The following is a 24,066-nucleotide window of genomic DNA, read 5'->3' on the forward strand; positions in this document are numbered from 1 at the left end:
GCACTGGTTCTGACAAGCCTTTGTATAGAAGGGCAGCAAATATTTTCTCTTCCACAAAGTCTAGCTGGCTTATTTCTCCAATATAACTTTTGCCTTGGAAAATTGTGCTCCAAGCGTATTCTTTTACAATTGGGAGTGCAATTCCAACCAGCTTAAAAAAAAAAAAAAAAAAAAAAAAAAAGGAATTCTACAATGTCATGAAAGTGGCTGGAGTTATTAACAAAAGGAAATAATCCCACAACCTCCTGCCCACTTCCTACCAGTAATTAGTTACTTGTTGAATATAATTTACGCTGCAAGTAATTTCTGCTATTAATCTGAGAGCTGTTCTGGTTAATCCAATACGAGCTTTATCAAATGTGCACATGCACAGGATTTTACAAGGGTAAACTTACTTATCCATTGACTCCACCAAAAATACATTTTAAGTGGAAAGTCCTCCTGGTAAAAGTGAACTGCATGAGCTTAGAACTTTTTTTAAAAAAGAGAGCGCAGTAAAAAAAAAAATAAAATAAAATAAATACATGCTGTTGCAGTCTGAGGAACATTTTTTCATATGGATCTTTAGATATGAAACCATAGCAGAAAGTTTTAACAAACCAGAATTCAAATCAGATGCAAGAAATTTTCACGGGGCCACTCTATTCATTCGTTCAAAATACTGCCCAGCAGTACCTTGCTGCAAGTGTCTTAAGGACCAGCGATGCTACATTTGCCTGAACCCCGCGAAGATGAATTAGCAAATCTGAATTCACAGTATGAAAGGAGAAGAAAGGAGCGCTTGGAATTTCGAGGTTTTGTTTTGCAATTTCAAGGCATATAATGCAAACTCGCCCTCGCCGCAGCTCACCCACCCTGTCTTGCTCAAGTGTGAAGCTGCTGCCAGGGCTGAGGACCCCGGAAAGGCGGAGGGTAGCTCTATGCTAATATTATTACAGCGTTCTGAATCCTGAAACACCATTACAAAACACACCCTCTAGGCAACTTACTCAAAACTTATCGTCTAACCGTGTAAACCAGCCATAACCTAAAACCATTACAAGAGAAGGGCGGGGGAGGCTCCTACAGCTTTGCTAGTAAAGCACACTGCTTTTCCTGGGAAACCGGTCCGTATTTTTTAAAAATAATAAACTTCGTTGTTTACTTACTTAACTTACGATAGCCAGGCAAACTAAACAAAAGCTTCATTTCCATGCCATCATTTCAGGGAAAATCCAACTTACTTCAAGTACATCCTTTAGCAACAGGCAGGAAAGCTGCTCAGTTAACATTCCTTTCTCCCACTCCCACTGCCTTTCATTTGAAAATAATGTGCAAAATCAGATCAAAAGGATAAACACAGAAGAAAACAGCTGCTTTTAAAAAAAGATACTCGGAGCTGTTTTGACCTGTTCCATCTACTAAACCCAAAAACTAATTAAAAAAAAAGATAGCGAACGTCAAAAGATGCAATAATACGAAGCGAAGATGTGAAAAATCCCTCTCTGCTTTCCCAGCAAGATAATTTCCATCTCAGCTTCCCCTTTCTCCGCTCACTTTTGAGAAGTTCCAAATTCTTTCCTAGGAGGCCGACGAAAGCCAAATAAAACCCTAACGTTCTCCCCAACTCCCGCTCCAAACTGCAAGCGGAAGTAGAAATAATATCGCAAGAAAAAATAAATACGTTTAGCGAGATGAGAAAGGGGATCGCGCTGAGGCAGCGGCAGCAGCCGGGCGCACCCCGAGCGCACCCAGCGACTTTTAGGAAACGTTTCGGCGGAGCTGCGCGGGGTAGCGCCTGTGGATTCGCTGCTTTGCGGAGGGGGCGTCCCGGGGAATTTGGGAGCCGGGTAAACGCTCCCAGAGGCAGGACAACATCCCGTAAACTTTCCGACTTGATTTATCGCGCGCAGCCCGGGACCCCCTCCCCGCCCGTCGCCCCCGCGCCAGGCCGGGCGGCAGGCACCGCCGCAGCGCAGCGGCCGCGGGAGCGGAGGGCCCCGCGGCGGGGCTACCCCGGGAAGGGGGGGCGGGGGGGGGGGGTCCGAGGTGCTTCTGACCGGCCGGGCCGAGCATCGGAGGGGGCACCGCCGCGCCCCGGCCCGCCCTTACCTGCCCGCCCGAAGCGCTTGTGCCCCACGGCGCCCTCAGCGCCTGCCGCCGGCCGGTCCCCCCGCAGCCCCCCGGCGCTCGCCCTCCTCATGGCCGCTGGGGGGGGCCCGGCCGGCCGGCGGTGGGGAACACGGAGCACGCTGCTCCCGCCGCCCCCCGCCCTCCGCTCCCGCCGACCACTTGTCAGCCCGCGCCCCGGTGCAGGTACGGGCAGGGGCACGTCCCCTCCGCCGCTGGCAGGGCTGCGCCGAGCTCCGCCGAAATCCCCCTTTCCCCCGGAGGGGGAGGGAGGAAAAAAAAAAAAAATTCACACGCTCCCTCTCCAAATCCTGGCGGACACAAAGCCAGCGTTTATTCCTCGCTCACTGACTTGGAGGGGAGGGGGAGAGGGAGGGAAACAAAAATAAAACACAACCTTAGGGAAAGAAAACGAGCCCCCGCGCTGCCCGGGGCTACCGCGCTGGCGGCCGCCGAGCCCCTCTGCGGCGCGGCGGCAGCTCCCGGGACGGGGCGATCCCCCCCGCGGCCCGGCCCGGCGGCTGCAACTTTTCCGCCTCCAGGAAGCTTTTGGTGCGGCTGGAGGCTGGGGCTGCTCGGCGGCGGGGCAGCGTCCCCCGCTCGGCGGGGCTGCGGGGGAGTGGGGGTGCGGGAGCGCTGGGGTCCGCGGGGGTGTTGCGGGGGGTGGGGTGGGGGGAGAAAGTGGGTGCTCGGGGAGGGGGTTTCCTCCCCTTTCGGGGGGGCCGGCACGGGCAGCGTGTGTGGCCGGACGGGGCAGCCGTCCCGCGGGGCTCGGGGCTCCACCGCCCCGCCGCAGCCCCACTTTGTTCCCCCGCTCTGCGGGGCGCGGAGAGAGGCGCGGGGGGCGCGGATCCATCTCCCGCGGGCTCAGGATGCCAGACCGCCCCGCGGGGGGAGGGCGGAGGGAAAACATCAAAAAACGGAAAGAGTTTGGAGTTTCGTTAAGAAACAGGCGAAACAAAACGCTGAGTTAAAAAAATAAAATAAAAGCCGAGAACTTGGACCAAAAGCCCAGAAGGCACCCCCCCACACGTAACTCCGGGAGATCCAGCTGTCCCGCTCCGCTGCCCGGCGCGGTCCCGTCTCCCCGCAAGGTAAGTTGATCTATTTTGTGTGTGTTTGTGCTAAAATGTGTGCGAGGGAGAGGAGAAGAACTCACCATTTCGCTGGGATAACAAGGCCAGATCGGGGTCGGATTGGAAATGCTGAGGCTTCGCCTGCTTCCTCCGCGACATGCTGGCTCAAACATCAGCTGGGGCAGAATAAAAAATTACTAAAAAAAAATCTTCTCAAAATTACGGAAATCGAGCCTCCCCCCCCCCCAGCCTCCCCAATCCTCCGCGCACCGCGCATGTGTCCTGCTATAATTATGATTATCAATAATGCATTGCGATTAATCATAGAGGGGCTCTTTGAAAGGCGATTGGCACATGGCCAGCTCTATTCAAACCAGCTCGCCTTAATCAATTAGGCGCTGATTTGCTGGAGACCCTTGTCTCTCCGCCGCTCCCACCCAATGAGTCGATCCATGTGGCAGGAGAAGGGGCTGGATTTCCCCAAAGCTGTTTGGATACAGTTTAACCCTCTTAGCAACCAGCTGGGGCTGCATCGCGCCATCCCGGTTACTATAGGAATGTGTCTCCCCTCGCCCCTTCCTCCAGCCCCGACGGGCTCCCCGCGCCTCCCTCCCTCGGTTTTGCGCTGCATTTCACTTTTTTCTTTTTTCTTTTTTTTTTTTTTTAAAGAAAAAAAAGCTTCCACCACCACCCCGCCTCACCCAAAGCCCCGACCCGCGGAGGGAGGGCAGGGTAAGCAATAATCGATGGAGGGGGGGACGTACGGCTGGGGGCGGCCGGCGGGGGGCAGCGGGGCTGCGGGGCGGCCCCCAGCAAGTGTCTGCGCGGGGCGAGCTCCGCTCCAGCTGCCGGCCCCGCTCCCGCTGCCGGCCCCACTCCGTGCTGCCCGGCCCCGCGCACTGCAGCTCGCTCCGTTCCGCTGCTGCAAAAAGTTTCGGCTGTTTCTTTTTTTTTTTTTTTTTTTTTTTTTTTTGGTGGTGGTGGTTGTTTTTTTTCCTTCTTGTTCTCGTCCCCGCATTTGCAAATAAAGATCCATTTTCGCCTTCCCCCGGCTCTCGCCCGCCCTCCCCCCCTCTTTCCATATATCACGGGCCCGAGGGGTGCTGAAAATAGGAAGGGTTTGTTTTTTACCTCACACATTCCCAGGACAATTAGGGCGCCGCTGGGAGCGGCGGGCGGACCCACCGGCCGCTCCGCCCCCGCCCACCGCGCCGCGCCGGTTGGCTGCGCCCCGAGTCAATCCGCCCGCCGCCGCCCGGGGAAGGCCGGTGCGAGCGGCGGCGAGGCCGGGGCCGGGCGGTGCGCCCCGCTCCGCGGCCCCGCTCCCCCCCGCCCCTGCTCCCCCGCGGGATCACTCCTGACTTTTGTTTCCCTCCGGGGCGCGGGAGACCGAGCGGGAGCGATGCACATCTGCCCGCCGGAGGCGCGCCCGCAGTGCGGAGCCTGGCGGGCCCCGCGCAGCAGCCCCGCGCAGCAGCCCGCCGGCCGGCCGTGCGCGCAGGCTCGGCCAACTCGTGCGCGGCGCTGCGCGGCGGGCCGGTGCAGACAGGCGGGCTCTGGGGTTGCGCCGCGCAGCGCCCAGCCCGTCCAGCCGCCCGTGCGCTCCCTGGGTCGCCGCTTGCGCCCGGTGCCGGGTGCTCACCGCGCCGGGACCGCGCGGGCGCCGTACTCCTGCCATCTGACGCTACAGCATGCATCCAACTTTTACGCCCGGTGTTACTTGCAGAGGAGGAACCTCTAGCAAACAAATTCCACGCTCTTGAAAGAAAAAGTACAGTTGCAAAGAGGCTACAGGGAACGCTGTTTTTAATGTCTCGCCTGTCCAACGGTACACGTACACTGTGGGTGAATGGCGTGTGCTCCCTCTGCGCTCCCGGCGCTCTCTGCTCCCCGCACCCCTTCGCCTGTCACTCTGCTCCGGGCACGAAAAGTTACTCGGTAAAAGCGGCTGAGCTGGGAGAAGCGGGAGCGCAGGCGATTTCTTTTCCTCCACCCTGACCCATCTAAGTGCTCTCTCCTCCCACTCCCCCCGCTGGATTATTTACTCTTCTACAGAAGCTACTCCTTTTTCCCGTATTAATATTAACAAACTCTCTGTAAAAGCAAGAGGCTGATCAGATACAAGTCATTTCAATTTCAAATGAGCCGGTAAAACCTAGACAGCGAGCGAGAGGAGAAGGGAGAGAGGGAGAAACCTTCCCATTCGAGGAACAGGCTCACTGGCGTTTTCTTCTCATTATTAAACGAAAGAGACTGTAAAACGCTTAGCAAGAAGGGTGAAAAACCCAACAGCCGCAAAAACCCAACCAACCAAACGCATACGAACCGAAAAAGCCTCCCAGGTGCCACTCCAGTATTTAGTCAGCGTTGCAAAGTGGTCACTGACGCTTCTTTTCATTTCTGCACAGGGCGAGCCCCCTCCCTCCCCGCTGCATTTGGTACAGTAGATTTCGAGAAAAAGACAAACGAAGCTATCAGCGGGGATGATGTTGAAGAATGAAGATAATAATGTTGCTATAGGTGGTACTTCACATGACATTATTTTTCACTGAATATTTAAAGAGACGTTTCGGCAGAGATGGATACACTCAGCACAGGCTGTCACCCTCTTTACCCTGAGACAGTGGCAAAGAAACCGAACCTGAACGTATAGAAACGCACACGTTACTTATAGCTAGCCACAAGTAAATGCACACAAAATACCCACGCGGATCTATTTACACATCTGTGTCTGTATTTCTAACTGTATCAATCACTCCATTAGCTTCCCACGGTTTCTAATCTAGCCGCTCTCCCAAAATTATTCGCGTTTACAGTTTCATTACACATTTGTCGATTACGCTTAAGACAAATTTCCCCAGATGCGCGGTACCTTTGCTTCGTGGCTGGAAAAAGGCGGCCGTGGACCGGTAATTAAAAAGCAACAACAGCATCAACAAGAAGAAAAACAGTGGTTTAAGGAAAAAGAAATTAATCTGGAGGAATTAAGTTTGATAACTTTTTTTTTTTCGTTTCTCTTCTCCCTCGCTAGTGTGTAAAGCGGCGCCTGGTATTTCATCTCGGACCGCCTGATTATTTATTGTTTGTTTTCCTCTCCTTCGCCGGGGGCCGGGAGGGGTGGGGAAAGGGTGGGGGCAGAGCAGCATTGCCAGGGCTAGAGAAAAATCGGTCCTTATTGTTGTTTATAGCAATACATCAATTAAACGTCATTGTCTCTTAACAGAAGTTGGGAGAGTTCACAAGCGTAAATACTCTGATCTTGGGTTTTCCCTCTCGAAGCGCAAATGACAGTGACTGATATTTTTCCCTCCCCGCCACACCTTGGAGATTTCCACCCCCACCCACCCCCCTCCCGGATTATTCTTTTTAATGGAGGTGGGAGGCTTTCTAATGGGCTCCAATGCAAATCAGCCTGGCTGGAAGACACCCGTGGTGGGGATCGATCTCCAGTTCATTGAGATGAGCACTGAAGGGAGATGGTAAACAGGGGATAATTTGCAGTTCATTCTGCTGAGAGACGATTTCAATGAGATGCAACACACCAGACTGGATTATTGTTATTAAGGTTTGCCATCAGACACAACACCCTTAACACCCAGGGGTTAAAAGCTACACAATCCCCACGTAGATACAATACATCGTTAATAACGACCCGGGAGTGGGGGAAATCCGATGGATTTCATATTTTCTGCAGGTTTCCCCCCCAGCAGCGGGGAGGCGGCGGCGGCGCCGGGTCAGCCCAACCTGCCGCTCCGCCGCGGCTCCGCGCTGCCCCGCCAGCGAGCCCTGCGGCCGCGGAAACACCGCCGGGCGCTCAGCGGGGCACTTGTGCTTCCACCCCCACCCCCCACCTTCAATGTTCTCCTTTTGCCTTTTTCTCAACTAAAAGAGATGCACCGCACCAGAGTTCCAAACGTCGCTACAGATGACCTCTCAAGTAAGCCGTTTTCCAGCTAACCCAGGTTACATGTATTTTAGAAATGTGTGTAATTAGGGGCTTCCAGATGCTGCAGTCAGCTGGGAACTTGGCTTTGTGCTCCGATGGATAATAAACTTTTGAGACAGTCCTGGGGCGCAGCTACCCCGGGGCAGCGAGCACCCGCTATCTGGAATTGTTTTATTATCAATAGCCTGGATCACGCTATTCAATACCGACATTGCAAGTCCTGTGACTGTGTGGGTTTAGGTATGACTACTTTCTACTTTTGTGGACACGTTGTCAGCTCCCCACCCCCACCTCCTTGCTTTTTCTCTCTCTTTTTAAAAAAAATTATATTTATTTTCTAATGTTAATTCCCCGAAGGGGGGGGGGGGGGGGGGGGGGGGGAGGAAGAAAAAAAAAAAGGAAGGAGGGGGGCACCAGAATTGAATCCTTCTCCATTATTACTGACAACTAATAATTGATCATTGCTCAGAAACACAAGCTTTTAGCCGCATAATTGAATCGTAAGCAATACGGGTTGAGCCAAAGGAAAAAGAAAAAAAAAAAAAAAAAAGCACCAAAAAACCAAAACATAAAGGGAAAGAGCCTCCCACCCTCTCTCCCCCACATCCTAGAGAATCGCAGAGATGGGGAACTCCCCCGCCCCCGAGATAAAAATGAACATGACTAATGCCATAACCGGCCAAGGTGGGATTATTTAATTCAATTCTTTCTTTACACATTTGCTGCCTTTTGTTTGACCTGATGGCTGGCAAATTTTTACACCTAGCTCTCCCTTTTGAGTTTATTGATGAAGGTGCTTCTGAAATGATTATCAAGAGATTTACAGCCATCACTACCCACCTACGGGAAAAGTAGTAAAATCAATCCCTCAATCAATCAGACCCCTCTGTGCATATCTTTTTAATCTCCTCTTTTAGCTGTTTTATTACAACACGAGCATTAAATATGTTTGTTTCAAATTTAACACGAATGCCTCCGAAGGACTCTGTCAATTTAGACATAAATCATGAAGTAAACAAGCTGGATGGAAAATCCTCTTTCACAGGCACGAGAGTTAAAAACCAAGGAATAAAAAAATAAATACCAGCAATACCCCACATCAATGTATAGGCAACTATTCCGTGCGTACAGCCCACAAGGCAGAAAAAAACCACATACAGAAAGATAAATACTCAGCACTGCAAAAGACTTCCATGCACTTTTACATGACTACACAGAGAACCTAGGGAGTGCTAGTAATTACAAATATTCTTACATCCTGAATCCTATCATTATTTCCTTTATTTGATATCTTTTTGTTTTTTAATAGCAGAATGTCTTATTTCCCATGTTAAGAAATAAGCTTTTTTTTTTTTTTTTTATTAGGTACCATATACTTCAGAAAATGCCCTGATTTCAATATTATTATTGATCCCAAGGTATTACTCTATCCTTTATATACCCTTTTTTAGGTTAAAGAAATAAATTAGAGGGTATTTCAGGTAGGCTGCTTAGGTCAGAAATCTTTCCCATTGATTTGTTACACAGTGGTCATCAGGTATGGACAGAATGAGCCTATGAGTTCTGCAGAGAACCAAGAATTTCATTTGATGCCACAGGGGAAGTTTTCTCTGCAAGCCACATGCCTTTACATCCCAGTTTAATTCCCTCCCCCCCCGTTTTTTTATATCCTAGTGTATCACAGCCATATAAAGCCACCATGTGCTTCCACCAGAAAAACAGAAGTTTAGAAATGAAGTGACAGATTTCTTGAGCCTTAGATACAAAATTTTAAAACCATTCTGGGCTGCAAAGACATATTGCAATGTCTCTGATCGCAGAAATAACTCTGGGTAGAACAAGAACAACAACAAAAAAAAGATGCCAAAATACGTACATGTCAAAAGAAGAATCATGAAAAAGATATTGAATTGAATATTGAAAATATATGAATCAGAAAAAGATCTGATATTGAATGATGGGATATAACTAGCTATCAGCCAAGATTTCCTCCAAATATCTTGCTTTAAGAAAAGCACCTTTGTACAGTAGGAAAACTTCACAGTCACAAAAACTGTGCACCCAGGTATCCATGCACCAGAATCTTAGTGTTGATTCTTAAAAAAATATCATAGCTATCATTTCCTTATCAAAGTACTGTTTAAAATAGCACAAAATGTAGAGGTGGGAGCCTTTTAAAAGCAGATGAGGGAGTAGGACTGAGGGATGTATTTTCCAGGATATTTAAGGAAAAAAGTGTGTTCTTTAAAAAGTGTTCCCTTAGGATTTTCTTACCTTTGAAACAGAATTGTACAAAAATTCTGTAGTCTGTCAAAATACAAATACAAGGCCAAAATTTCACGTGGTACTTTTCTCTGAAATAGAACCTACAGATGATTTTCTACAAGGTAATCATACAACAAAGTAAGACCTGTTGTTTTCACAAAGAGATTTTCACTGTCAAACCAGATTTACAGAGTATGCATTTTTATTTACATTTTAAGGTTTTATTTTAATCTGGAGAATATGCAGCGATTATGGGATAAACATGTCTCAAACCTCAGGGGAAATGTTGCTTGTAGAGTCCCAAATTTCTTGACTGATGAAATGAACCTGACAACCCCTCTCATTTTCATGACATATTTTTGATTCAAATACAGTGGAAGTATTTGTAAGTAGATACATTTTGTTTGCATAATATTAAGGTGCCCTGATTAATGCATGGTGTTTACAACGTGAAAATTGTCATACTCTTTGCATCAACACAAGAAGCTGGCTTGGCAGCTGCTAGTTGCAATAAAGTCAATGCCTCATGAATAACGTTCTGCTTTCCGTGCCTGAGCTATGTGGAGTCCTCATTATCCACCTTTTGCCCCCAGTATGGGCCAGCCTGTTCACAGAACGGGTCTGCAAAGGCATTGTGCAAAACGTACTGCCCTGGGTGTAAATATGTTTGCTCACAGTCTTGCACAGACGTTACCTGGGTCCTGTGGGGAGCTCATTTCCTCCTGGAGCAATCTGATCCCCCAGCCACAGTTTTGCAGTTTTCTTTTTTTCCCATTAGTGATCATTTAAAGTTCAGATGGCAACAGCAGCCATCACCTACCTCAAAAGGTAACTCCAGGAGTTTCTGATTTCTTAGAATAATTCTGCAGCAGTGAAGAGGGGAAAGAGTTGAGCACTGAGCTGCCAGTCAGCTCGTACTGAACTGTCAGCAGATACTACATCAGTGACCCAGAGACAGCCTTGAAAACTGCTGCTCCATAAACCCAAGATCATCCAGTTACCACTTAGAAAATGAAACTCACAATTTCCTTTCCTTCCCTAAGAAAAGCTCAAGTCACATGATTCGAAAAGCAATCCTCAAAAAGAGACTTTAAAAAGACCCTTCCTCACAAATCCAGAAACCAGATTTGGGCTTGGAAAAACTGTTTTCATTTATATGGTAAGCTTGGACTTTCAGCCTGGCTGTACAAGTTATTTCTTGAATCCTACCCTGAGTTACATATTCTGGGTTTTGGTCCTTCTTCATGGAACTTCAAATTCCTTATCAAATGGAGTGTCCAGGATTGCAGAACATATTTATTTGCATGTTTGCTGCAGTCCAGCTGACTCTCCCTAGGACTGTACACAATCATCAAGCTCATCTGAGCTCGCTCCTCGCCACTCACACCATAGAACTAACACCTGAAGAAGAATTTAAAGCTTGAGTAAGTTTTAGATCATACTAAAGGCACTTGGTGCAAAAATCCTACATGCAAAGACAAAAGTAGTCCTAGTCTGTACTGGTTCAGCAATTCAACCATCATTACGTCATGTACATACTGGAACAGGCAATGAAAAAGGGGGAGAAGAATAACTGAGTATAAGAAAACATAGCACATTTAGGAAGAACTTGCATCAAACACCCAGTGCTTATTCTACATCCATTTATAAAACTCAAAGATGCATGAGACACTCACTTCTGAGATCATGAAAAGCCACTTTTCTTGTTCTCAGAAGCTTGCAATGCAACACTCCATCCTAAACACATCACTGGTGAAATCCCTCCTTGTGCAGAAGGCAGAGCACTGGCAGGGCAGCATGGACAGCCTTTCAGTCTAGAACCGCACGTGAGCACATTTCCAGCAGGGGATAACTGTGGTAATCACATAGATTGTTTCTGACCACCGTCTGTCACTGCCCCACACCCGGGAAGCGCTGTCCCACCAGCTGAGCTGCGGCAACTCCACTGGGCAGGTGGGCTCTCCCAGTCGGTGTTGTGCTGGCATTAGCAAAAACGTTTGTGTGGCATTCTTTGCCAGCAAGGGATGGAAATCTCCTGTGAGGGGCAACAGTGCATGGTACGGTAACTTCTTAAGCTGTTTCAGCTCTTTGCAAATAAAATACGTGACTAAGCCCCCAGTCTGTACAAAATGATTTCTGAGAGGAGCTGTATCCGTGTGAGTGCACCAGATCAGGCCCATTACCAACTTCAGACGCGCATAAGCAACTGTTACACAGAAAAAAAGGTCTATAGAAGGCACCAGTAACAGCGATTAGTGTGTAAATACCATGTCTTAGTAAGATGTCTCTTGTTAACATGTTTAGTGGACAGTTGCATACCTTTGCGCTTCCATACATTTCAGAGCTTGAAGTCACTTGCTTTACTTCTAAAGGTCACTCAACCTGGTTTCTTCTGCAGTTGAAGCAACTTCCATTTTTACGCTGCACAAAAGCACAAGCAAAGCTATAACACGTAAGAATAACAGTTTCATGAAAACAAATGCATTATGAACATACTGAATGAAGTGGAATTAAGCAAAGGATATATACGGTTCATTCCCTCCCCTGCCTTCAGTACTGCTCCTTCCAACGCTGCACATACGATCTCACAACACAGTAACATCACTGCACTCACTCTGTTCAAGCAGTACCAGTCACTTACTCTTTGTTTCACTCCTAGAATTTCCTAATAGCAAAATTCAATTTCAGCTGCTGCTGCTCTCCAAGGGCTGCCAGTCCTGCTGCTCCTTTGCCCCACTGGTAATGGATTGCTCTAAAGCAGGACAAGACCAGCCGGTTGTCAGCGATGGAAGTCACACTGAGCAGAAGCAATTAGGTAAACTCAGTGCAAAGGTAAAAAGTGAGATGGAGTGAGCCTAATGGGGGAGAGATAGGTAAATGTACATTCTGGGCCAGCACTGCCACTACCAGCCATGAAACGCATGCAGCTGCCTAGGGCTGCAAAATGTTTAGTAACACTTTCTTGTGCTAGCGACGGTGCCTCGTGAGGGGCCTACATTTAGTGTTTTGCCTAGAGCAACAAAATCCCGTAACTGGGGCTGGCTGCCATATTCAGGGAAGCCTGCAGGAATTGCTTGCTGGTGACTGGGAAAGCACTCACCGCTTCTCTAAGCAAAACTACTATGACAGTTCAGGAGTAGAGCTCCTTAAACCACCTGTTCAAATCTGCTAATCACAGGTAATCTCGGCTCTTCAAGGGGATTACTCAAAGATGACACAAATACTAAATAACCAAAGGCAAAAACTGTTACTGGCAATTTGCATCCATTTTTTTTTTTTTTGTGATAGCACACAATTATTTTTGCGATAATTGTAACCACTAACAAGACACAGAAAGTTCTCACGGGATTGACTCTCCTTTCAGAAATGAGCTGTAGAATATGCTTTGCATTTCCTATTATTCTGCTTCCTTATTGTCATTCCCATAAAATCAATCAAAGTGATAACTGGAATGTCTAGGAACAGCCAGAATTTAATCTGGAAGAATTACACACAAGTATATCAGCACTGGAAGTGTATCTGCTTAAAGGAGCTATGTATCACTATGGGAAATGCAATGTTCTGTGCTTGAAGCACTGGCATATATCTAGAAGATTATACTAATTTCAGTGTAGAAAGATGACATTATGGAATTCTGCTTGAAAACGTGCATGTTACGAAACTAAAAATAAATATATGCTACAAAATTTGAAATTAATAGAAAAAACTTTCGTTTTATGACAAATCATATTGTAGATGTTTACACTGTATTCAATAAATATTAGCCATAAACCCTAATCTAACCCCAGATTTTGCCAGGCTCAGGAATTTGGCAAAATCCAGGTGTCAGCCCAGACTTTGTAACCCTTTGACTGCCAATCCCAATCCTCATTTAGGTAGGTAAGTCCTTGGTGGTGGGGCCACAAGGCAAAGGACCAGGGCCAAAACTGCCTTGGAGGCACTTGGCCTCAGTGCTCCAGTGGTCCTGTTTCCCTGTGGATCCTATGATTTCCAGGATGTCCAGGAGGTTTGTGTGTAAAACTTGACACGTCATCATCTTAGAAGAACACAAAGGAAATTTTGTAAAGTTCCCCTTAAAGCGTTTTTTTCAAACTACATGATGTCACTGGAGAGGGATTTAGTCTATCCCAATAAAACCAGTTGCACTTTCAATACATAGCACACAAACTGATCAAGTGGCTCAACTGCGATGCGTTCCAGATTCCTTGAAAATGAAAGGTTGGACCACATGATCTTTGAGGTCCCTTCCAACCTGGGCTATTCTATGATTCTATGAAAGGACAAGACAATTTTACATTGGACTATGTTATTTGTGTATTTACTACTTGATTATATCTTTCAAAATCAAATAGCCAATATAATTTGGACTTTATTGTGGAAAGAATGAAACTGCTTGACTGACACTTGATGGTGAATAACTGCATTAGAAGCTCTGGCTCTTTTATTTCTCTTTCACTCAGAAAAGGGCAAAAAAGTCTGGATTTGTTCTGTAAAAAATTGCAATACTGCAGACTAAAACTTTCCTTCTCAATCTAAAAACTTTCCTTCTCAATTTAAATTCATTTTAAATTGTTATGCTTTACAAACTTCCAAATGGGATTCTAATTGTTGACAGACATTTTACATTACATGTGTCTATCACTTTGATTTAATATGCATTTTCAATGAAATTTAAAAAAGGCCTCTAAGGTGGCAATTTAACAGCAAGACATGCTGTGAATTTTAGATATAAAAAATACCTAGTTTTCAAGGGGGTTTTGTACATGTGAAAATGGCCCTCCAGAAAAAAAAATGACAAAAAAAAAAAAAAAAAAAAAAATCAGAGAACGTCTGTATGGCTGAATTATCAGAAACTAAATATCTCCAAGAATATTACCTACTGTTTTAGTCAATCACAGTCATCAGAGGCAAACCAGGTTTTACATTTATGCAGCATTTCGATAATGCATATCAAAAAGTATTAACCATGAAAGAAATAAAATGTATTTGGAAATCCTGTATCTGGTTTATTACATCTCATGACCTGATTTAATTTTCTTCTACAGAAGACCTGCATTAAAATGTCTGTAAGTAATAGGTACTTCTTGTCAACTTTGATAAGAGACATTTGAAAGGAATTCCAAATGTATTCTGAAAGATAAGAGCAAAGCTAGCTTTTCTGTGTCCCTAAAAGAGTAGCAAACAGACCTAGGAGAGCACACAAGCTGCAGGAAAGACCTGTTCTATATCAAGTCTGCTTTCAAAATCATCAGAACTGTGGTTAACGTATAGGCCCTAATCTATAGACATTGACAGCAATGTGGGAACAACTGCATCTTTAACTTAGAATTTGTCAAACAAAATATTAGCTACTTTTAAATACTTGCACCTTCTTCACAACTCTAATACAAACATCTTGGCTTTGGTTTATTTTATATAAAAAGCTTTAGATCATCTTGTTTTAGTGGTCCTGCAGGGTGTCCCAAAACCTACATTCGATGGCAAGAGCAAACATTCGTTAAACTTCAAAGGCTGCCAAAAAGTAGTTATTTAGATTCAGGGGAATCATTTCAATTAATCCCTATGTTTGTGTAGAAAATATGTAATGTAATCCATTTCTCTGTCTCCAGCTTCAGGTCACTTACCGTTGGGGAAAAAAATAATTGCTTTACTAGAGTTTTCTGTCTTGAAAAACTGGGGAAAAAAATGAAGACTTCATATCTTTTTAAAGAATTCTGGCTGAGTGACGTTGAGAAACAAATATTATAATACACAACTGTGTACTTCTATCTCTGCATAACTGCTGTTAAAACTCACATACACAATAGAGTTCTTCAGTGGGAGCAGTAAAACCAGATTTTATGTATGTGTGTATAAATATAGATTGGTTTTTGGTTGTTTTTTTTTTTTTTTTTTTAACAAAAGAGCCAATTTAAAAAAAAATATTATATTTTAATGACTTTCTGCCTTAGCGCCCCAGCTCAGCTGAGTGCGGTTGTGCTACAGAAAACTCATGGCCACCTTTTAACATATCTTCCTTTTTGCTGAGCCCCACTTAAAACTGGGGAGAAACTTTAACAGCATGAAAGGCTTGGGATTTAATTTTTACTTTAAAATTAATCAGCTCTTCAGCTGAAAGAAGCATGCAGAGCATACTCTGTCAGAGGCACAGAGTCAAAAATGAAAGGAGTGAGACCCTCAGCTACTGTAAATCACTGTGATGCCACCGAAGCCAACAGGGCTGCGCCAATTTAGACCAGCTGAGGCTGGGATCTAATATTTGTGCTGAAACGCTGAGGCTATAGCTGTATCCCTGAGCTGTATAAATATTTGTTGAAAGCTGACTGTTAGGGGGCAGGGTGGGGATTGCTCATTAGCAAATAGGACCCTTGTCTTTTCCCCTTTCTTAAGGCAACCTTCCTTTTTTGTGACGTGGGAGTTTTGCCTACGGAGGACAGATATGACCCTTCCTTGTGCAGCGATTATACTGCCTACAGTGAAACAGTGATTTTCATCTGGACTTTTGAACTTGCACCCGTCTGCCTGTCCAGTGCTGATTCACGCAATGCACTGTCCATGAATGGCCAGCAATGTTTACAGAGAGAATTAGTTTGACTCCAACTCTCTAGCCAGAAAGTAATCAAAGGGAAGAGCCAAGCTATTCCTGAAATTCCAGCTTCCCTAGCTAGAAACTGCCTGCTCAGCCTCGCTAATCAGCGTATTAATGTAAAATGTACATGTTCTATACTGGAGGACAATTAATAACAGCAGTGATCCCGAGCAGTCTACACACATTAACTATTCCACCCCCAATACTACTCTTGTGCGGTGGGCAAGTCTGATTGCAGCAAATGGTACAGAGACCCAAAAAAGTGAAAATGTCTATCAGAAAGTGATTACTCCACAAGCTGTAGTGTGGTGTGTTTTTTTTTTTTTTTTTTTCCTAACTTAAATTCCAGTTAACATTTTCTTTCACTTATTTCAAAGCCAACACATGTATTCATAGACATATATTCAGGAGTCTTCTTATGGAAATATTTTTAGTAGGGTTATTCATAACCGGTGTCCCTATAGTCTTGGAAGCTCTGGTTTATTTTCTCACCAACCATCCTAATTTAAGCATTCAGCAACATCAGAACTATCTTCGAAATAATCTCATCTTATAAAGCCCATCAGCCTTTGTTAGATTTAACATAAACATTATTATGGATGAAAACAATGTTATTTAAGCATTTTGTTTAGGATGGTCTGAAACTCAAAATGGATCACTGAGATTTCCCTCAGCAAACCAGCCTTCTTATCTGAAAAGCACCACTTCATAAAAAGCTGGGGATGTCTCAGAGCCAAATTGTTTGCTCCTGTAAATGGTTAGAGCTCCGCATAGGGAGGATATGAAATACGGCTCTGTTGATTTTCCAGCAGAGCATCTGAACCACTTCCCTCACCTTACTCAGTTAAAACAGAATTAAATGAGAAATAAACCCTGATTAACATGTGAGCTCTTCATTTGAGGCAAATTGGCATAAATCTACTGGATAATATCTGACTTAAGCAGAGTTATAACAGGACTTACCACCAGGAAGATCTGGGCCAGAGTATTTTAATGGTGATTTCATGTGGGTGGGTGAGAACTTGATTCTTCATCCTTATTCAGGCTGAAAAAGGAATGCACGACAGAGCTATAGATCAGTTGAGAAATTGATTTTTTGCAGGGAGGGAGGCTAAAGAGGCTCAGTTCTTCCAAAATTAGCAACCTCGAGTGTGGTGTATAGCTCAGTTCAAAAGGCAAGTGACCATGATGCTGCCCAACACCTCCCCATCTGTACCATAGCTGCACCCAGCCCCCGTTAGCTTTTATTTCCTGAGTAAACTTGCAAATCCAGGAGTGGAAAAAATGGATAATATCTGAATAAAATAGCTTGGCAGGGTATCTTTGACATTGCCTAAAAACCAGAGGTTAACAAATAGTTAAATTTAGCTGTAGCTTCTCTTAAGTAGTTTAAACATAAGTCAATATTTTTGTCTTTTGTTGTCTCAGGGTTTCTACAGGAGCACAGAGACTCTCATCAATGATCTTTCCACACTTTATAGCATTATGCCTTTGTACTATTATCCATCTGTACCCTTATCTAATGTGTTATCAGCTGTATGAAAATAACTATCGGCCCCTTCGCCCCACAGCAAGTATCAATAGGAAGAATGACAGTGGCTAGTTTGCACACTTGAAATGGTTTATTTGTTGCAATCCTGTGCACAAGATGTTTATCAGCAAGCACCAGACAGCCATGCAGAAGAAGGAGCCTTAATTCTGTCTGAGACAGCCTCTTATTGCTATTGATAGTTAGCATCAGTGTCCAGTCTGAGAAATGGAAGTGCTGCAGGCAACTTCAGTCAAGACACCCTATTGATCTACTGCTTCCTTTGCATCCCTGAAGCTAGAGAAGAAAAATAAAAAGGGGAGGAAAAGCTTGCTGTATAAGGGGCAATGCAGCAGTCTATGGCTTACCATCATTCAAAAGGGGTGTGTATGTGCATGGATATTCCTGATATTCAGTACCTCAGACAACTGTAAATCACACGCACAGCCATGATAAATATAAATGTCAATGTGTTGGAAATGTCCTTTATATAAGAGGTGTCACTAGAACTACATTTTTAGCATGAAACATTTTTGCTGCTTTTTATTTTTCATTGACTTATTGTGCTTCTGTTATATCCTGTCTAACACAATCAATCTAAAGCATAATATCTGAGAGTCCTATTCATAAATAATACATATTTGGGTCATTTTCATTTGTATTCTACAATGAAGATTTACAAGCCAGAAACAAAACAAGAAACAATGTGTGGAATGTTCTTATTCAGTGGATAAGAATATATTACTGTGATCAATTAATCTGCTTTTCTCTGCATTAGGTGGACATCTTTATGGTACATCCATAAGGGTTTATAACTTAGGAGAGACAGAATCAGCTCTAAGGCTCTAACATAAAATGCCTGTAACTCAGAAAAGAGAAACTTTTCCAAAGTTTTTTTTTCCAAGGAGAAATGTGTTATTTTTGGCAAACTCAATCACAGCAATACCCCATCTATCAACATAGCATGTTGCTCTGCCCTATATACTACCTTTCACATTAAATGAAACAAAAAATTGACTACATTATACCATAGCTAAAAGTCAAAATAATAATTCTGGGGAATTCTATAGTGCCGTTCATCCAAAGATAGTCACATTCTACTACAAACCATGCAAATTCATTCTACAGGAGGGCAAACTGACACACAAAAAGGTCCCAGCTCAATTTTTTGCAGCCAAAAGTTAGTAGGAAAAATGAATTAAAAAAAAAAAAAAAAAAAAAAAGCATGCATATAAATTGCAGGAGCAAGTCATAACAAGAAAGGTGAAAGAAAGACTTAATTTGGTATATAGATATCTCATATAAGAAACTACAGTCACCTGTGCAGTCACCAGTAGAACTAGCATTCTGATGATGGGCCGTGTCAGAGGAGCAGCAGCAATGGCCCAGATGTTTATATATATTGCCTGCACAGAAGGAGCAAAAGTTATGGTCTGGTGAGTAAAAACCAGTCAGAGTTAGTTTAGGAAGGAAAGTCAGAATATGCAAGGACTTTGCAGGCAATCCATACTGCTGCGAAAAAAGTCAGGGTGAATGGTGCCAGCGTGAGGACAAGGCTGGCCACTGAGGCGGTTGCCCCACTTGCCCCAAGCACTGAGAGACGCAGGCTGTGCTGTGCTCAGTGCTCTGGGCTGTGGTCCTCAAAGTGGGTTATTGTATTGGTTTTTCAGCTCTGGAAATTTGCTACAAGCGCATCTCAGATAAAAAGTGAAATGAGTTTTGCAACTATGGCAAAAAAGCAATTTTACATTTCATAGGCCTTTTAAAACCCTTTTCAATAGAAAATAAAAATAACAGTAAGGGAAAAAAAAAAGCCTACATTTCCATTCCCGTTTTTATAGTTTGACGTTGCAGATGTTTCTGGGTCAGAGGTGAACATGTCTTTAGGTGTCAAAAGATGCAATAACCTGAGTCAAAAATGGCCCAGTCCCCAGAACCGTGACTGTGTGCCAGAATATCCCCACCTCAGAAGCTTGCTGGCAGCAATGTGCTCCAGGTGTCTTACACTACACAGACCTGGTAGTCATTTTAATATTTTCCATGCTCATGTAAATGGACTTGATGTGTGTTCATCAAATGTGGGAAAATCCCACAGAATCGTGTGCCATCTGTTTATAGGTAAAAGGTCTGCTTTGCTGACAATTTAGTGCAAAATCAGAAAATGGAATGAAAGCAAACACACTTTGGTTTTGTTCTGTTTTGGTTTTATAAATCTGAGCCTTAACGTCATACCAAAAAACTAACAAAGTTCAAAGGTTCATTCTGTTTGAATAACACTGTCCTTTTCAGATGTATGAATATTACCTGAGCCCCACAGAGCTCTTAAATCCATGCCACATGGCTACAACCCACAACCTAGTGTAGCCCTGAGCACACACAGGAGTCAGCAGGACACGGTGAGGGTGCGAGGGCCACGTCCTGGGCAGCTGGATGTCTGCGGTGGTGCCCTGGACCAGAAGCCTCTGTGAAACACTAGCTGACAGCATTTCAACGCTTCTGGTTGGCCTCAAGTGAGTGACTCAAGCTGAAGCAAAAACTAAAAGGCTCATTTATAAAGAGCATCATCTTATTTTATCTAACACCCAATATTGCATTTGGTTTTTTGTCAGAAGTAAACCCAAGTTAAATTCAATTAACATAGCAGATGCCAATTGAAGTGCCCATTTTTACTGTTTTTGTCTGTTTTAAACAAGACTTGGACAAAAGGTCCTTATATCTGAAGGCCCTCAAAGCAGCTATGATGTTAAAAGGAAGGCTGTGGTCACAATGATTTTCAGCATCAGGTGATAGACATCAACCAGTCATCAGAAGAGGAATTTGAGACCTTTCTCATCCTTGCCTTCCATGTGGAACATGCATTTATACTTTTCTACAGGGAACTGATAACCGGACCTAGGAAATTTATACCTGAATATGAGTCGGACATTGTCAGAAGATGATGTCAAAGACTGTTACAAAAGCATATTTTTGTTATATCCCACCGGGGAGTGAGATCTTGTCTTGGGTGAAAGAAGAGTTAACACAGCTGGCAGAGGAGAAAAACATCAGAAGAAAATAAATTGACAAAGTTAAGCAAATCCAGACTTATGCAATCTAAAATCTCAAACGGGATTCAAGGTAAGCTAAAAGGACACTACAACACCAAATGCTGTTAAACCATCCAGTACAGCCTGAAGAGAAGACAGAACAGAATCTCTGCAGAGACATGCACCAGATGCTCAGCAAGGTAGGTCAGTGTATCTCCACTGAGATAGGCATTACTGCTTTACACAGTCTTAACCTTGCCCTAATGGCCTAAAATAGATATTTTAACCTCGCCACCAACATTGTACTGGGGTATAAAAGTTGAGGAAAAGAGTTTGAAAGTGCCTATGGTCAGTTAATTGGGAAAACAATGGGTTCCCCACAGTATAATCTACCCTATTTGCCAAAAGAGACAAGTTTTATATATTTCAATCAGAAGAGTGCAACTCCTCCAGTAATGTGGCTGAGATTTACTTTGAAAACGAGAAATCTTATTTCCAAGGTCAATCTGAGGTTTCCTGGGTTCAGACTAAAATACTTTGTGGGGCCAAAGAAATATTTACTGGGTTCTAGGGAGCAAGGAGTGGATGTGTAGTTTGAACACATTTCAAGTTCGCCTGGGAGGTCTTTTTGGTTTTATATATTTGTGTCTCCTCAGACAACCTTTTTATTTTTTTCCCCCTGAGAAATTGGAAGTGAAGAAAATGATGACATTTTTTGCCAGTACATTTCAGTTGGGTCATTTCCTGCACTGAACCAGAGAACCTGTGTCATTGGCACCCTTTCCACGACGTATGTCTTTCCAGTGCATCATATGAAATGATACAGTTAAATTTTGCCCAGGGGCTGCCATTCCTTCTGTGTTAAACTGGAAGGAGTCTCTGTATAAAGCAATGGTTTGCTTTATGTGACCTTTGACAGTGGGGGTGTTGGAGAATGACATTATATGTTGTAGGGCTAATGCTAGGTGGAGCTTCGCAGGCAGTTGTAAATTAAACAGCAGCATTTTACAAATGAGCCCCATAATGAGTAGGTGATTGGAAGATGTGCTACTGCATGCTGGAGATTAACATCTGAATAGAGAAACTATCACCTAGCCCAGCAATGGCAGTAAAAGGTTAAAAGAAATATTCAATATTATCAATCATATTAAAAAAAAGAGAGAACTTCTTACAGCTGCCAAAGGAGCTTGGGAGAATTAATGTGTTTGTGTCAAAAAGACTGAGAGCAAGTGAAATAGGACTATGGTGATTGCCAGAATCTTACTTGCCTGGAGAGATAACATTGGGCATCCAGTTTAACTAGGCAGGTGCCAAGAATCCTCTTGCGGATTCTATGGAGCGGCTTTCAAATATAAGAAGGTACAATGACCCTTATCCTCTGGTCCTCTCTATGGTTTCTGAGTTGCTCATTAAACCAGGGAAACCTCCAATGAGGTGTGATGACCTGAAAACAGGCAGGAGCTGAAGAATCAATGTTTTAAGTAAAACAGCAATTATAAAAAGATCTACAGCTCCTTCCATGTAATCGGGTAAATTATCAGGAGTGGCATAAAGCACCTAAATTGGAGAAAGAGTAGAGGAAGGGGGAGTGGGGGGAAAAGGACGTCTCTTGGGAGATATCCGATAGGATGCTTAGTCTGTGTAGAGGGCAAAAGGTTAAGTGAAAATGAGATGAAGGAATCATCAGATATAGTCAGATCAGAGACAGTTAAATAAAGGAATGTGCTAACCTAAGATAAATGTGAAGGAGCGTGCCTGTGCTGAGTGTGGTGGTGTAGCTGTTGTTCAGCAGCTCAGGAACCAGAGGGGAGGAATTCCCAGTTCCCATTCCACATCAGTCCTAGCTGAAGCACTTCCCAGCAAAGAAACAGAAGGGTTTAGGACAGGCTTAAGATTCCTCTCTGTTACTCCGATAGTGTAAAAGGATATTAAAGTGCTTCTAATTACATCTACACTTTTTGCAGGTCCCTTTTTACTGCTGGTGTGATATAAATCATCCTTAATGATGAGAAAGAAAGTCAGTCCTGAGCCATCTGTGGTTTTGGACAATGAGAAAGATGCTGTTTAAAGAATATGAAAACAGTACTGAGAATTAGTTGAAAGCTGCAAACTTTGTTGGTTGGCTAACATTTTCATGGGTCAGGAAGCTTTCATTAGAATGGGTTCCCATAACAACAAACAGCATTTAGTTAAAAGAGGTGTATAACATAGCAAATAAATGCTTGGGACACAGTCTATGTAAAACTTCAACAAATATTTTGGTAAATCTCCATTCTTAGCCTACTCAACAAAAATGGCCCGGGATAACAGGCAGCGCCAGAAAGCTCAAGAAATATCTGTGCTGAACAAGTCTGGAAATGACCACAAGAATTTCCTTCAAAAGCCTTTGGTGGCTTGCTGACTTTAAATGTTTCTAAGAACAGCCTTAAATTTCTAAACCCTAAGATGAAAGTTCCAATTCTTAGACACACAATTTCGAGGTCAGTACTTTTTTGTTTCCTCAGGAGCTTAATTAACATATACAATTAGACCTGGGAATTAAGAATTTGGAGCTTTAACCCGTCTACTGGGGAATACCCAAACTGGATTTCTGAAAATTAATTTTGGTGCTCTCAAAACTCTTTGAGGGAAGGAACAGTTGTGTGTTGTTCTACACAAGGAGTTTGATTAGCCACAGAATTCAGTACATTTAGCCAAACTTCTTATCTTTAAGACTAACACAGATCCCACACATATTTATGTCAAACCTAAGCTACAATGGAAGAAGTGTGAGTCTGTAAATGAGGAGTTTCACATGAAAGAGGTGGTTGAAGCATTTTGACCCTATTCAATCAAGGTCAGTTTTCCTCTGGATTATACCTGTTTCCTTGCCTAGCATTTTAGATACCTTCCAAGTGTCTATCGACAGAGTTTAGAAGTGGCACTCAACAATGAAGAAGAAAGCAAGCTGCTCACAAAACTCCCCTTTCCCCATGTGATAAAGAGCAGAGTTCCAGAGGAAGGGACAAAAGAGTGTTTGGGTCCCAGTCATATATGCCTATGGGAAAGGAGTGGTGAAAAGAGGCCAACGGCTCCTGGAAACAGGGACAGGAGGGAAGAGCACAAATCAGCTTTATGAGCTATCAAATGATGGATGGCTAAATGCCAACTGAGAGCAATGCCTACAATTGGGTTTGCATTGTTGCAATTATTAAAGGTTATTTTACTTTTAATTTTTTGTGGTAGGTTTTCTTGCTCCTTCCTTACAGAAACCCTTGATTTTCACTTGCTAGATACTTAGATGCATTTGTCATACCTAAAAGGTGATTTCAGTTCTCGGATGCCAGGAAACCTTTCCACTGATCAAAACACAGCTGCACAGGCTTGCCTGATCTGTGAATGGGTGCCACAACTCTGGGGTACGTCTGTCTATACCTGTGAAAATAGATATAATTAATATAACAGATATCATACGTATATGCAAATCCAGATGGTAAAAATTACTTATAGCAAGACAAGGTTTTCATTTGCCAAACCAAGATATCTGA

At 44.0% G+C, this 24,066-nt stretch overlaps 1 protein-coding gene across 4 annotated transcripts in view; it reads right to left on the bottom strand.

The window, feature by feature from the left end:
- The window catches only part of SALL1 (spalt like transcription factor 1), a 36,312-nt gene extending 12,355 nt beyond the window's left edge, over positions 1 to 23,957 (bottom strand). Inside the window, exons 1-6 of one of the 4 annotated variants that reach the window (XM_040614973.1) lie at positions 23,835 to 23,957; positions 20,421 to 20,538; positions 18,833 to 18,919; positions 16,949 to 17,030; positions 11,716 to 11,817; positions 3,269 to 3,361 (exon numbers count right to left, since the gene is read on the bottom strand). In XM_040614973.1, the coding sequence (XP_040470907.1) occupies positions 3,269 to 3,344 (76 nt within the window). In that variant the 5' untranslated portion in view covers positions 3,345 to 3,361; positions 11,716 to 11,817; positions 16,949 to 17,030; ... (1 more) ...; positions 20,421 to 20,538; positions 23,835 to 23,957. Of the gene's footprint in view, positions 1 to 1,148; positions 1,841 to 3,268; positions 3,362 to 3,455; positions 3,791 to 11,715; positions 11,818 to 16,948; positions 17,031 to 18,832; positions 18,920 to 20,420; positions 20,539 to 23,834 lie in introns of those variants that run through there. The other 3 variants (XM_040614972.1, XM_040614975.1, XM_040614974.1) reach the window with 3 other exon arrangements.
- Between the last annotated feature and the right edge of the window lie 109 nt (positions 23,958 to 24,066).

This window comes from Falco naumanni, chromosome 15 (assembly GCF_017639655.2).
Source record: "Falco naumanni isolate bFalNau1 chromosome 15, bFalNau1.pat, whole genome shotgun sequence".
NCBI lineage: Eukaryota > Metazoa > Chordata > Aves > Falconiformes > Falconidae > Falco > Falco naumanni.